A 13,314-nucleotide genomic window follows, 5' to 3' on the forward strand; every position below is an offset into this window, starting at 1 on the left:
GAAGGCAGGGCTGGGCATGATTGTGCATGACTGTAAAAGTACCACTCAGAAATTCAAGGCCAGTCTGGTCTAAGTAGTGAGTTCTAGGCTACTAGGGCTGTATAATGAGACTCTGTCTCAAATGAAAGATGGGGGCAGAGACAGAATGAGAGCTGAAGGGGAAGAGAGTTAACTGAAACTAAAGATGTACATATGAAAAAGCCACATGGAAATCTACTATTTTGTTAGCCAATTGTTTGAAAAAGTAGTTTGAAGGGAAGTACCCTGTACGAATGGACAATGTTGCTCCCACAAGTCATAGGTTGTTAAACAGAAACGCCAGAACCAGGTGTAGGATACCTCCTTGTGGTCAGGGAGCCCCCCCCCAAAAAAAAAAAACCAACACAGGCTATTTCCATTTATCTTAGATAAAAGGATAACCTATTATTGTTGCTTTGCTAAAATGGCATGGTATCAAAGTGCCTTCTAAATGTTTCTGTTTACAGCCATAGATTGGCACTGCTCTCAGCCTTGGTCGGGAGCTTCTGTTTGCAGTAGGTGATGGTTAATGTAGAGACTCAACACTGGATAAAGTACTGAGCAGAAGTGACTGTGGACATCTGTTTTGATTCCTCAAGGCTCAGGGAACATCATGGAAGACACCCCACATGCCACCTACTGGATTCCATCCCTTGCTGTGAGACATTTTGATTTCAGCTCAGCTGCCCTTCATTTGCCAGAGCTCTGTAGGAAGTCACAGTGAGATGGACTCCGCTACCCTAGGTACATTGCTAGCTCTTCCCTGCCCCGTGGACCTATTGCATGGCTTGCGTCCCAAACCCCAGGGGATTGAAGCCTTTAAGGTCCTGACCCAATACACATAGATTTTAATCTCCAAGACTTCCCGGCAAGAGTTGGGATTGGTTAGAAGGGAAGTAAATTTTACTTTTGTATCCTTGAGACTTGGCCATGTTCTTGACTGTTCTTATATCCAAAGTGTTGAGTCGAATGTCCACTACAAAGTGGTGGTAAGGGATGAAGTCCCCGTTCCCGCAGTGGTTGCAGCGGTGGGCACTTTCCTCCAAAAAGCGAGCACATTTCAAATGCAAGACTTTCTTCTGGTCCTTGAGCCACAGTTCATAGGCTGTTTTCTGCATTATAGGTCTGCAGAACCGGAGCACGTGGCACTCAATCACCTCCCCTTCCATTTCACGGAGCTCCTCTTCACTAAGAGCTAGAAGGAGAAGGAAGGACTCTTCAGCCAGGCAGCAGGCAACATTCCAGATGCTCCTTCCTAACACACATCAGTTCTTTATGTTTTTTTGGTAGGTTGTTTTTGTTTTGTTTTGTTTTGAATTGTGTGGTATTGGGGATTAAACCCAGGGCAATGTGCATGTGAGGCCAGTGCTCTATCTCTCCACTACATCTCCAGTCCTCTTAGCCCTTTCATCTAGATATGCCTCTAACCAAGGGGCATACAGATGTTTTCCAGGTACTACTCACCTAACCCCTCGTTGGACTTGAGGGACATAGAGCGATAATGCATCTCAAACGTGGTCACATTCTGTTTCAGGGCTAGTTGAAGATCTTTGCTGCTCCGGAAGCAATCAAAAACATTGGACTTCACTAGAGTGGGGTTTTCATGTTCCAGCAGGGGAGAATCTCAAACAACAGCTCCGTGGTGAAGGTTAGGCCAATGATGGCGGCACATCGCACCAGCATCTGGTGGGAAAGGCTCATGCTGTCCAGCTGGACCAGAGATTTCTGCGGGGGGAAAAGCCACACAATGGGACACATGTTATCCACCGGCATCAGCTGCATGCTTGAGGCAGTTGACTGTCCATAGCTACAATTCTTGTTTGTAGAAACCTAGCTAAGCCAAGTCAAAAGAAGTAATTGCTTAGTACCCAATTTTTAGATGCCCCTCATGCTGGGAACATACAAGATGCAGTTTCTATGGTCTGTCTGTATGACATGAATAAGACGGATTTTAGGGTATTCTAGATTAGTGTTGAAGGGCGACAAAGCTATATGAGAAGTCACAGGAGGCCATTATAGTCAGGTTTCCCATTCTTGTCTGTTGAAGACTTCCGCAGCTGTCCCATCTGTCTTCACTGGCTCTCGCTTTCCCTGAACCCACTCAGCAGCAAGTACAAGGCTCTCCCTATCTGTTCAAGGGATTCATTTATGCTCAGGACACACATAATCATCTCCATTGTATGAGCAAGGCTCAAAGAGCCCAGAGCACCAGTCCCAACTCTTCATCTAAGCATGAACATAGTTCATGTGTTCCTGGTCTTTTGGTTTTTGGGGGTGTATGTGGTGTGTGTGTGTGTGTGTGTGTGTGTGTGTGTGTGTGTATGTATGTGTGTTTGTGTGTTTTCTGGGGCCTAAACTCAGGGCCCCCAAGCATGCTCAACAACCTTGCTCTACCACTGAGCTACATCCCTAGCCCCTTTTAGACACTTTTTAAAATAAGATTTATTTATTATGTACACAGTGCTCTGTCTGCATGTATGCCTGCAGGCCAGAAGAGGGCACCAGATCTCATTTTAGATGGTTGTGAGCCACCATGTGGTTGCTGGGAATTGAACTCAGAACCTCTGGAAGAACAGCCAGCAGCGCTCTTAACCACTGAGCCATCTCTCCAGCCCCTAGACACTTAAGATTTTTTTTTTTTTACTTATATGTGTGAATCTATGTCAGGACATGTTCACTGAGTATATTGGAGGCCAGAAGACAGTGTCAGATCCCCCAGGACTGGAATTACAGGGGCTGTAAGTCACCTTGTGGGTGCTGGAAACAGAACCCAGGTCCATTGCAAGAGCAGTCTGGAATCATCTTTCCAGCCCCCTTCTTGGATATTTTATATCCATTATACACAAAATTTGAATTTCTCAGCGTGTTCACAGAACACAGGTAGGTGGAAGTTGAAAGTAAGTTAGGATACCTTCACACTTCAGGAGACTCAGTGAATGAAACATAAATAATTGTTGTTACAATCAAAAAAACATTTGATTGTAAAAACTGTTGAGTTATGCCAAAATGTATACTTTAAAGGTACCTTGACTTCAAAATTTGGATGTAAGGATATGTTGCTTTGGAAAGGAGGCTCTGCTTTTGTTTCCACAGAAAGCCAGAGGCTATGGATTTGTTCCAGATTAAGATACATCAGGTTTGACCAGCCAAGACCACCTGAAAGGTCTCCGATGACACCATGGCCCAGATGATCCAACATCTAGAACCGTTTCAAGGCAACTGGCTCAGACGATACACCCTCACGGACTACTCCATAATCCTAAAATTTTCTTTGTGTCCCCAAAAGATACAGCGCCCCCTTCCAGCAGGAAGTAGTAAGAGAAGCTATGCCCAAATTCCCAAATATACCAAGCTGGCTTTGGAGATGGAATCGGCTCACTCCCTCTCTAAACCCAGACATATTGCTAAAAAAAAAAAAAAAAAAGGTTAAGAGATTCTTGTGTCCCAAATCAGAAGAGCCCTCTGGTGTGGGACAGAAAAAAAACAACAATATTTTTATTTAAAACAGGTTAATTATAAATGCGATCTCTTTCTAAAAAAGAAAAGGGGTTATGATATAGATATATAGGATATAGAAATGACAGGATAAAAGGGTAGATTAATGAACCTACTTTTAAAGAGCAACAACTTGTTTAAAATGTTTTACGTTGGTATAGATTTTAGTTTATGTTTAAAATGTTTTACATTGGTATAAATTTTAGTTTATCGATACAAACTTAAAAGTTGATTTTGTTATACTGTGTATATTTCTACTCTTGTTTAAGGTGTTATGTTTGTACAGCTCATTTAAAATTGTAATGGATAATTAAAAAATAGATTAATAATTAGTCATCTATGATAATCATACTCGTAGCCACGTTAGTTAAGTTTTCTAAGCATACATAGATATATTTCAGATAGACAGGTAATCTTCAAACACTTCAAAGACCTACAGAATATGGCATTTAAAATATTTTTAAAATTTAGACTTTCTGGACAATGAGACATGTCTGCTCCTGACAGCACCAATTTACTTCAGAGAAGAGTATGGGCATCGAAGACACTCCATATGGAGTTTATCTTCACCTTGACAAAAATAGCCATTTGGGCAAGAAAACTGTTCTTGCCTGGACTGCTTGATCGACTAGACCTGCAGGACCCATGAAAAGGTAACCACTGAACTTTGCTTGGCAAAATGGTCCTTTAGGTTCCTGCTTCACAGAGAAAACTGCCAGACATTCTACAGGATACAGAAAAATGACTGAGAGACTCTAGGCCTGTGGGCTGAAGACAGATGCCCCAACTTTATAAGAGAATTTTGGATGACTGTCCAGGCTGCCAGCTGTCTCTGTCTACCCTGCAAGACTCCCAAAAGTTGCTTGCATCCTTCTCCCATTTCTCAGGTAATATTATATCCTTCTGAGGTCTTTGATGTAGTTGAAGCTAGATAGTTATAATTTTCCTTAGTTATGATAAAAGATAAGTTAGATATGAAACCTTAGACTCACAAATATAAGATAGGATATCTTCTTTAATTTTGCCAAATAGACTAGTTATTATAAATAGACTAGATATTGTAACTCTAATTCTTGCTTGATAATTGTTTTGTTATATGTAATTTTACTATGTTAAAGTTAAAACTTTCTTTTTTGAAAAAGAAGAAAAGGGGAAGTGCTGTGGATATCACTCTATATAAATAAAAACACTGATTGGCCCAATAGCCAGACAGGAAGTATAGGCAGGACTAACAGAGAGGAGAATGGAGGAAACAGGAAGGGAAGGGAGAGACTGCTTGGAGCCGCCGCCAGGACAAGGAAGATGTAAGGTACCAATAAGCCACAAGCCACGTGGAAAAGTATAGATTAATAAAAATGGGCTAAATATAAGAGTATAGATTAATAAAAATGGGCTAAATATAAGAGTAAGAGCTAGACAATGATAGGCCTGAGCTAATGGCCAAGCAGTTTAAATAATGTAAGAGTCTGTATGTTTATTTTATAAGTGGGCTCCGGGACTGGCAGGACTTGGCAGGAGCTGGAGAGAAATTCTCCAGCTACAGACAAAGACTCCAAGTGACCCTAGGCCATCCTTCCAAACATTTAAAGTTACTTCTGGATGGCATAGATTGGAGCTGCATGCAGGCTACAAAATGAATTTGAATTCATTGTCCTTGAGTGAAACAATACATCTTAAATCAAGCTCTTTGTCATTTCTTTCTCCTATTGTCTATGTTAGAAAATGTCTCAGTGTTAGATTTTTCTTTATGATTGGTTTCAGCTTAATTAAACAATACATTACACTCCATTATTTGTATATGTATATATGTGCGAATAAATGTTTGTATTTACACATGTACTTAAGCGTGCTTGTGTGTGTATGTGCACTTAGAAGCCAGAAGTCCACATTGAGAGCCATCTTCAATCACACTTCACCTTATTTACTTACTTTTCTTGTTTGTTTTTTGAAACAGAGTTTTCTCTGTGTAACTATAGCTGTCCTAGAACTCACTCTGTAGACCAGGCTGGCTAGAACTCAGAGATCCGCCTGCCTCTGCCTCCTGAGTGCTGGGATTAAAGGTGAGTACCACTACTCCCAGCCATCTTATTTTTTGAGATGGGGTCTGTAGTAGTTTGAATGAGAATGTCCCTCATAGGCTCATATGTTGGTCTCCTGTTGGTGGAACTGCTTAGGAAGGATTAGGAGGTAAGGATTAGGAGGTGTGGTCTTGTTGGAGGAAGTGTGTCACTGGGGTTGGCTTTGAGGTTTCAAAAGCCCACACCATGCCCGGTTAGCTCTGTCTCCTACTTACAGATAAGGATGTAAGCTCTCAGCTACCATTCCAGCACCATGCCTGCCTGCTTGTTGCCATGTTCCCCACCATGATGGTCATGGGCTCTAACCCTCTACAAAAATATGAGCTCAGGATTACATGTTTTCTTTTATCAATTGCCTTGGCCATGGTATTTGGTAATGGCAATAGAAAAGTAAATTAGTTTTTTTTTTCCCACACAACCTGATACTCGCCAATTCAGCTAATCTGGTAGACCCTAAGTCTCAGTGAACCTCCTATCTTTACCCCCTCAGGACTGGGACTAAAAACATGTGCCACCATGCCTGATGAGTTCTAGAGATTGAACTCAGGTCCTTCCTGTTGCCTGCACAACAAGCACCTTACCCACGGAGCTGCCTCCCCAGCTCTTTACATGTCACTCTTTTGTGCATTTGAATAAGCATCTGTTCAATCCAGAATACATACAGAGGGAAGGAGGCTCCTAACCAGAGGGAGAAAAAGCAGACCCTCTGTACAGCCTGCCTACCACCTGGGGCAACACAAAACGCGTGCTCAGAGAACTTGTTTCTCACCTTTTCTTTAGACAGTCATCCTAAAAGAGGCCAAAGTAAAACCGACTGAGAACTTGAGTGTGAGTTCAATTTTCTGTACCTTTTAGTGATGCTGGAGGTGACAGGTTCTTCAGTCTGACACCACTTACAAGGTAACAGACTTCCTTACGCCCCTCAGAGATGTTAGTATAAGGCTCCATGTCTTCTGTGGGCCTAACGGAATTCTCTATGGGGAGACAAGAGGGCAGGGAAGTTGAGAATCATTATCCTGTTTTCAAAAGGCCTGGATTTCCCAGAACACTTTGAGAAGAAACTCAGGTGAGAAAGACTAAACAGAGACATGTCGGTTCACCAAATGTTCCAGAACATCTTGTTTTTAAATAAACTGATACATGACAATCTAAATTAACTCAAATTATTTTGTTTCCCACCCTCCAGAACAAGAATTGGTACTATGGTAGCTCCATAATACATTTAACGTTACAGAAATGGGGTTCACAGCCAAGCTAGACTGCATCCTATCACACACAGCATTATAGAGCTATGTGCTCATTCATATTCCTGTTGGGCTTATAAGGACATGGCTATAGCCAGAGGAGGTTTGACCTGGTCAGGCTTGAGAATAAACATGCCTACTAAGTTGGTCTACCCATACTCCAAAACGTTTATCCCTTAAGTCAACCATCTAACACTTGGTGGGTGAGGTAGAAACATAAAGGTAAATAAAGTCAAGTTCCTTGTGATTGAAGAGATAAATCATGCATCCAAAGACTGCCAGGCAGTAAGTGGCTCACTGGTGAGCTCAAACTGTAAGTAATAGACAGTTCATATGGATATATTGCTCATATGGATATATTTATTAAAAACTTTCAATGCAACATAATGTGTGAGGATGACCAGCAAGAACAATGCATGCTTCCAGGCCTCTCGGGGCATAAAACTATAAGGATAGATAGCCAAGTAATTAACCAAAACACTAGGAAGAGTGAGCAAGAGCTAACAAGCAAGAGTAACATGTTGTTAGAATAAAATCAAATGAAGGGTTCAAAAAGGTCCTGATCAAGACCCTTACATTTCCCCATGTCCTTTGCTGTCTATCAGAGGTGTACATTTTTTTTGTTTGTTCCTTTGTTTTTTCAAGACAGGGTTCTCTGTGTAGCCCTGGCTGTCCTGGAACTTACTCTGTAGACCAGGCTGGCCTCAAACTCACAGAGATCTACATGCCTCTGCCTCCTGAGTGCTGGGATTAAAGGCGTGCGCCACCACTACCACCCAACCGAGTGTACATTCTTTAGACCAGCCCTGGAAGTCTAGGTTAGCTGGGTTTCCTTAGTACTTAGGACCCTAGATCTAGTGCTTTTTCACTCTCTTGGAAGCCATCTTCCACAGGAAGCAGCCTGTGGGCTAGCCCCAATCCTTGCCAACAATAGTGAGGAAGGGCTACTTACTGAACAGGTTACTCCAGGTCACATTTGTCTTTTCCTCGGTCTCTGCTTGTTGAAATAGGAGGACTTTGTGGTGGTCGAGGTTTTTCAGCAGTTCCTCACAGTAAAATGGAATCCCACAGCTCCCCTCCACCAGGTACCTGCAGGGGAAACAAGTATTTCCGTGAAGAACCACCGGTCGGGAAAGAACAGACTCTTCTCGGCCATCTGAGAACGGTCTCCTCTCCTCCTCCATGTGCTTCACCTTGTTTAAGTTTGGGGACTGAGTTTTCTTCTTTTTTGTTTTCAGGGCTAGGGACTGTGCATGCGAGGCATGGGCTCGGCAGCTGACCTACGGTCTCCGCTCTTAGTTCACAGTTAAAGTTATGTAACAAATGTGTATGTTTCCCGAACTGAAACTACATCCTCTGGTCTTGCTTCTCCTTCCTCACGCTGTAGGTAATGATCCTGATTAGCTTTGGTTAATTCCGTCAATGTTTCTTGAAAAAATATAAACAGGTTCTAGCAACATAGTTTGATGGTTAAAGACACTTCCTGGGCAGGTCTGACAACCTGAGTTTGATACCCAGAACCCATGTAGAAGGAGAGAGCCAACTCTCGAGGGGTGTCCTCTTGCCAACACACACACACACACACACACACACACACACACACACACACACACAAATTTATTTGTTACTTCTGTGTGTGTGTGTGTGTGTGTGTGTGTGTGTGTGTGTGTGTGTGTGTAAACAGGAGCCTGTTCATACCTTGTCATGGAAGGGAGAGGAGCCCACCTTTCCTTGAGATTTTTATATGTTGTTAATGGGGAAGGGAAAGGCATTTTCTTCACTGGTCACTATAAGAGACATTTTCTCCATGTAGTCACGGTAAAGTGTCCACTCTCCTGTAAACAACCCTTCACCCATGCTACTATAAGCAGCCTTAATCACACACACACACACACACACACACACACACACACACACACACACAGAGTCAGGAATGTAGAAAGCAAGTTGTCTGGTGAAGAGAAAATTGAATAACAGGAATAAGAGTTGGATAAGAGAAGCTAACAGGTGTGGGGTGAACTTAATGTACATAATATACACATATGAAAATGTCATAATGAAGCTCATGTGTAATTAATAGGTGATAATAAAGTAAACACACATAGATTCCACCACACACACCTCTATCTTACTTTTTAAAACAATAATTTAAGTTTTATATGTATGGGTGTTTTGCCTACATGTATGTCCATGCACCACATGCATGCCTGATGCTCTCAGTGGCAATTAGATCCCCTGGAACTGGAGGTACAAATGGTTGTGGACTCACCATATGGATGCTAGGAATCAAACCCTGCCCTCTGGAAGAGCAGCTCACACTCCTAACTGCTAGCTCTCTCTCTAGCTCTTGTCTGACTTTTCTGTTAGCATGCATGCATACTAACAGAAACCAGGCATACTAGATTATACCTCATTTTTCTCCAGTCCACAATGGATCCTAGTTAGTCCTCCACGCCAGCAGATGTTTCTCACTCTCTCTTGTTATTCCCACCATCCACTGGATGGATTCACCATACTTTATTGAACTTCACCACTAAGGGATGAATATTTGAGTTGCTCCTAGTGTTTTATTAACGTAAGTAAAAGCCTCAAGGAAAAGTTCGTACATCATTTTTAAAGTTTTTGTCACACATTTACGATAGATCCCTTGAAAATTTAGGATTGGTAGATCGGATGATATTTGACTAGGGACTTAGATCAGTAGCCTCAGTGCTTGCCTTGTATGTGTAAGGGCCTTGGTGAGAGAGAGAGAGAGAGAGAGAGAGAGAGAGAGAGAGAGAGAGAGAGAGAGAGAGAGAGAGAGAGAATGACTATATACACTTGTAATCCCAGAGGGAGAGAGAGAAAACACACTTGTAATTCCAGTACTTAGGAGGATAGGAAGGTGGATCTCAAGTTTAAAGTCAGGCTGGACTACATAATAAGATCTTGTCTCAAAAAAAAAAAATCCCTAAACATGGGCTAAAGAGATAACTCAACAGGTAGGAATTATGCTGCATGAGAACCTGGGTTCAAATTCCTGAACCCATGTAAAGAGCTTGGAGTGGGCACACATGTAGACAGGAGGATTGGTATTAGTTTTTAGCCTAGCTCTAGGTTCTGTGAGAGACCCTGTCCCAAGGTAATAGGTGGAGAATGACAGAACAGGACGCCTGATATCCTCCTCTGGCCTACACACACACACACACACACACACACACACACACACACACACACAGATTTATATACCTGCTTATACATGTGCATATTTACCACACACATTCACACATACACAAACATACTTACACACACATGCATGTGCACGTGCACACATACACACACAGCAAATGGCAAAAACTAAATGAAAACACAAAAAGTAGGCTTACTATTTGTAGTTACATACACATACATCCATCATACGTATATGAGAATCACAAACACCTCCCCATGTGTGTATGAGAAATCCATTCCTTGAGTTGTACTAAGCGAGCCCTGGTCCCATGCATCTCTCTTCCTTGAGTAGGGTAACCTAAATAAAAAGACCTGGTGTTAAGTGTCTGTAATCCCAGTGCTTAGGAAGCCAAGACAGGAAGCTTTCTAAGAGGTGGCACAGTAAACATCAGCCCAGCCAGGACTGCACAGCAAGATTATATTTCCAACCAATTAAAACAAAACAAAATGAAAAAGCAAAATGGAACAGAATGATTGACACCAGCGTGGCCAGCTAAAGGGTCTAGTTGTTAAGGGGGCTGCTGTCCAGGTCCTAGGAGAAGAATCACTGACGATCTCAGAACACACTCCTAAGAGTCAGTTTTCAACCTCTGTCTCAGACTGGGAACCCTACCACCAGCCCCCCATCACCAGCCAGATAAGACCTTGCCGAGCTGCAGGTATGGTTTGCACAGCTTACCCAACCTCCCTTTCCTGTCCATCCCCAAACACACGTGATCATGCTCTTGGTTACTGCTCGCCAAAGGAGGCAAGTCCATACCCAGCATGATGAAAGGGGAGCAGATCCACTAAGCAGCACTTGAGGAGAGGTAACAGGGATCCACATCAAGGAGATGATCCACACACATCCTACTAAGCATCATGTGTGGCTCCTTCAAAGGGTGGGACAGCGTAAGCACTGAAACCATCATTTCAAAAAACAGCCCAACCCAGGAAGGGGAGATGGCTCGGTTGGAAAAGTGTTTGCCACATAAGCCTGAGGACCTGAGTTCAGATCCCCAACACCCACATGAAAGCAGGGTTGTTGTGGTGTGCATCTGTAATTCCAGCTCTGGAGAGGCAGAGTCCAGAGGATCCCGGAGGCTCACAGGACAAGTTAACTGAATCAATGGACTGCAGGTTTGGGGAGGCAACATGGCTCAAAAATCAGGTGGAGAAATTCAGGGAGATACCCAGCATTGACCTCTGGCCTCCACATGTATCTACATGAACATATTTATAACACACACACACACACACACACACACACACACACACACACACACACCACAGCCCAAGGGATCCATCTGATAAGGTTCAGACCTAGGCAATCAGTACAAGGGTCAAGAGCTTGGGATAGGAGGAGGTTACTTACGAGTCCAGCTCTTGGGGGATGCTGCTTACACTAAGGTCGACACAGACCTTGTCACGTATTTCCTGAGGCTGCATGGTACCAAGTGTGATATAGGTGGTGTTCCGGTTCTTCATGATGGCACTGGCAGCCACACAGGGAATGTCTGGGAAGGGAGACAGGGACATGATGATGAAGATGGGCATAGATCGGATGAGCTTTTCTATGAAGGCCCAGGAGGTTCCATCCACAAACTGGGCCTCATCAATGATGAAAATAATCCTTTCTTCTCTCACTGTCTGGAAAAGGGAGAGAAACAGAAACATGCTAGAACACTCTGGGATCTTGTGCGTGGGTATGTGGGGAATGCGTATTTACTGAGTTTTATGGTTTGCACTAAGTAGACCAGGCTGGCCTCCAAATCATAGAGATAGACCCACTGTACCATGTCTCCAGAGTGCTAGGATTAAAAGTGGGCATCACCCCCAAACACCAGCTAGTGGTGGCTTTATAAAGAGGGAAACGGGGGGGGGGGGGACACATGAAACACTAAAGCCAGGTGTGGCACACACCTGGGATTCCAGCACTTGGGAGATAGAGACAGGAGGATCAGGAGTTCAAGGCTACCCTTCACTATATCATGAGTTCAGAGTCAGCCTGAGCCACAAGAGACCCGTTTTCAAAACAAACAAAACCCCAGGATATAGTTGAGTGATAAAGTGCATTTTTAGTATATGCCAAAATCAAAGGAAAAGGAAAAAAAGATAATGTAAATTTGTAGGATAAGTAGGGCTATGGTGTACCTGCAAAGTCAAAGGGAAAAAAGAAAAACAAAATGGCAAACAATGTTCAATACATAAAAATAATGACCATGACAGCTAAAAGTCATTTTAATCTACTGACAAATGATAAATGGTCCTGGGAATATATCTTTTTTTTTTTTTCCGGCAACATATACATAAGCGCCATGGACTCTGCCCCCCGATACTGCTGGTGACTTACACTATTTTGGTTTAAACTCTGGTATAGGTTACACTTTATATAGATTGCATATCCTTTTTCTAGTACAGGCTACAACTAGTCTGAATTATTCATCTGCTCATTAAGCATTTAGTATATCTATTAGGGTTGTGTACAGTTCCAGGTGTTGGAAACATGCAATAGACCGTAAATGCACAATCTTCCTGCCTCAGCCTCTCAAGTCCTAGGATCATGTGTGTGCCACTGTGCTGGATATATGTGTGTATGAATCATTTCATTTTTTTAAGATTTATTGAGAGAGAGAGAGAGAGAGAGAGAGAGAGAGAGAGAGAGAGAGAGAGAACATGAGTGCAGGTGTCCACAGAGGCCAGAAAGAGTTACCACTCTTTCTTGTGGAGATCTTGTGGAGCTGGAGTGGACATGGGTGCTGGGAACTGAACTCAGGTCCTCCTAAGGCCTGAATCATCTCTCCAGCTCCTCTATATCTGAATTCTGAACAGACTCAGCTCAGGTTTGGAAGGATGGGGAGAAGGAAGCACTGGAGGATATGCCTTTCACATGCTTCCAAAGCTCTTTGCCAGTAGAGGCTGAGTGGCTTGGGCAGCTGGCTTTGTGATCATTTGCCTAGTTTCCTCCCCCAGGGCTTGTGACCCACAGGTGCTCTTACTTTCTCCAAGATCTTCATAAACAGTGCTTCCAGTTGCTTTTGTTTTCTTAATGGGCTCATCTTGGACATCTCCCGGGAAACAGGGAACTGTACAGAGAGTGAGAGTGTTGAGCAGAGGGTAACAGCAATGGGAACAACCAGCCACGTGACTCTGAGCATCACTTCAACTGTTCTGCAGCTTAGGATGCTCAAATGTTACATCCCGCAGTGCCCTCCCTGGCTTGAATCCTCTCTGTTACGAGAGGAACATGACAAACATGTTAGCAGAGTTACGAGGGAACATGACAAACA

General features: G+C 43.1%; 1 protein-coding gene and 1 long non-coding RNA gene across 2 annotated transcripts in view; one reads left to right on the forward strand and one right to left on the reverse strand.

Moving 5' to 3' along the window:
• Positions 1-1,376, forward strand: part of LOC131925606 (uncharacterized) — a 17,699-nt gene extending 16,323 nt beyond the window's left edge. The window contains exons 2-3 of the long non-coding RNA XR_009383303.1: positions 618-762; positions 1,142-1,376. This is a non-coding gene — a long non-coding RNA (uncharacterized LOC131925606). The remainder of the gene's footprint in view (positions 1-617; positions 763-1,141) is intronic.
• Positions 1-13,314, reverse strand: part of Adcy10 (adenylate cyclase 10) — an 89,039-nt gene that overhangs the window by 23,431 nt on the left and 52,294 nt on the right. Inside the window, 8 exon segments of the mRNA XM_059280993.1 lie at positions 926-1,213; positions 1,483-1,617; positions 1,620-1,743; positions 5,107-5,108; positions 6,440-6,565; positions 7,788-7,924; positions 11,400-11,674; positions 13,024-13,110. Coding sequence (XP_059136976.1) covers positions 926-1,213; positions 1,483-1,617; positions 1,620-1,743; positions 5,107-5,108; positions 6,440-6,565; positions 7,788-7,924; positions 11,400-11,674; positions 13,024-13,110 — 1,174 coding nt within the window.

This window comes from Peromyscus eremicus, chromosome 15, assembly GCF_949786415.1.
Source record: "Peromyscus eremicus chromosome 15, PerEre_H2_v1, whole genome shotgun sequence".
NCBI classification, from domain to species: Eukaryota; Metazoa; Chordata; class Mammalia; order Rodentia; family Cricetidae; genus Peromyscus; species Peromyscus eremicus.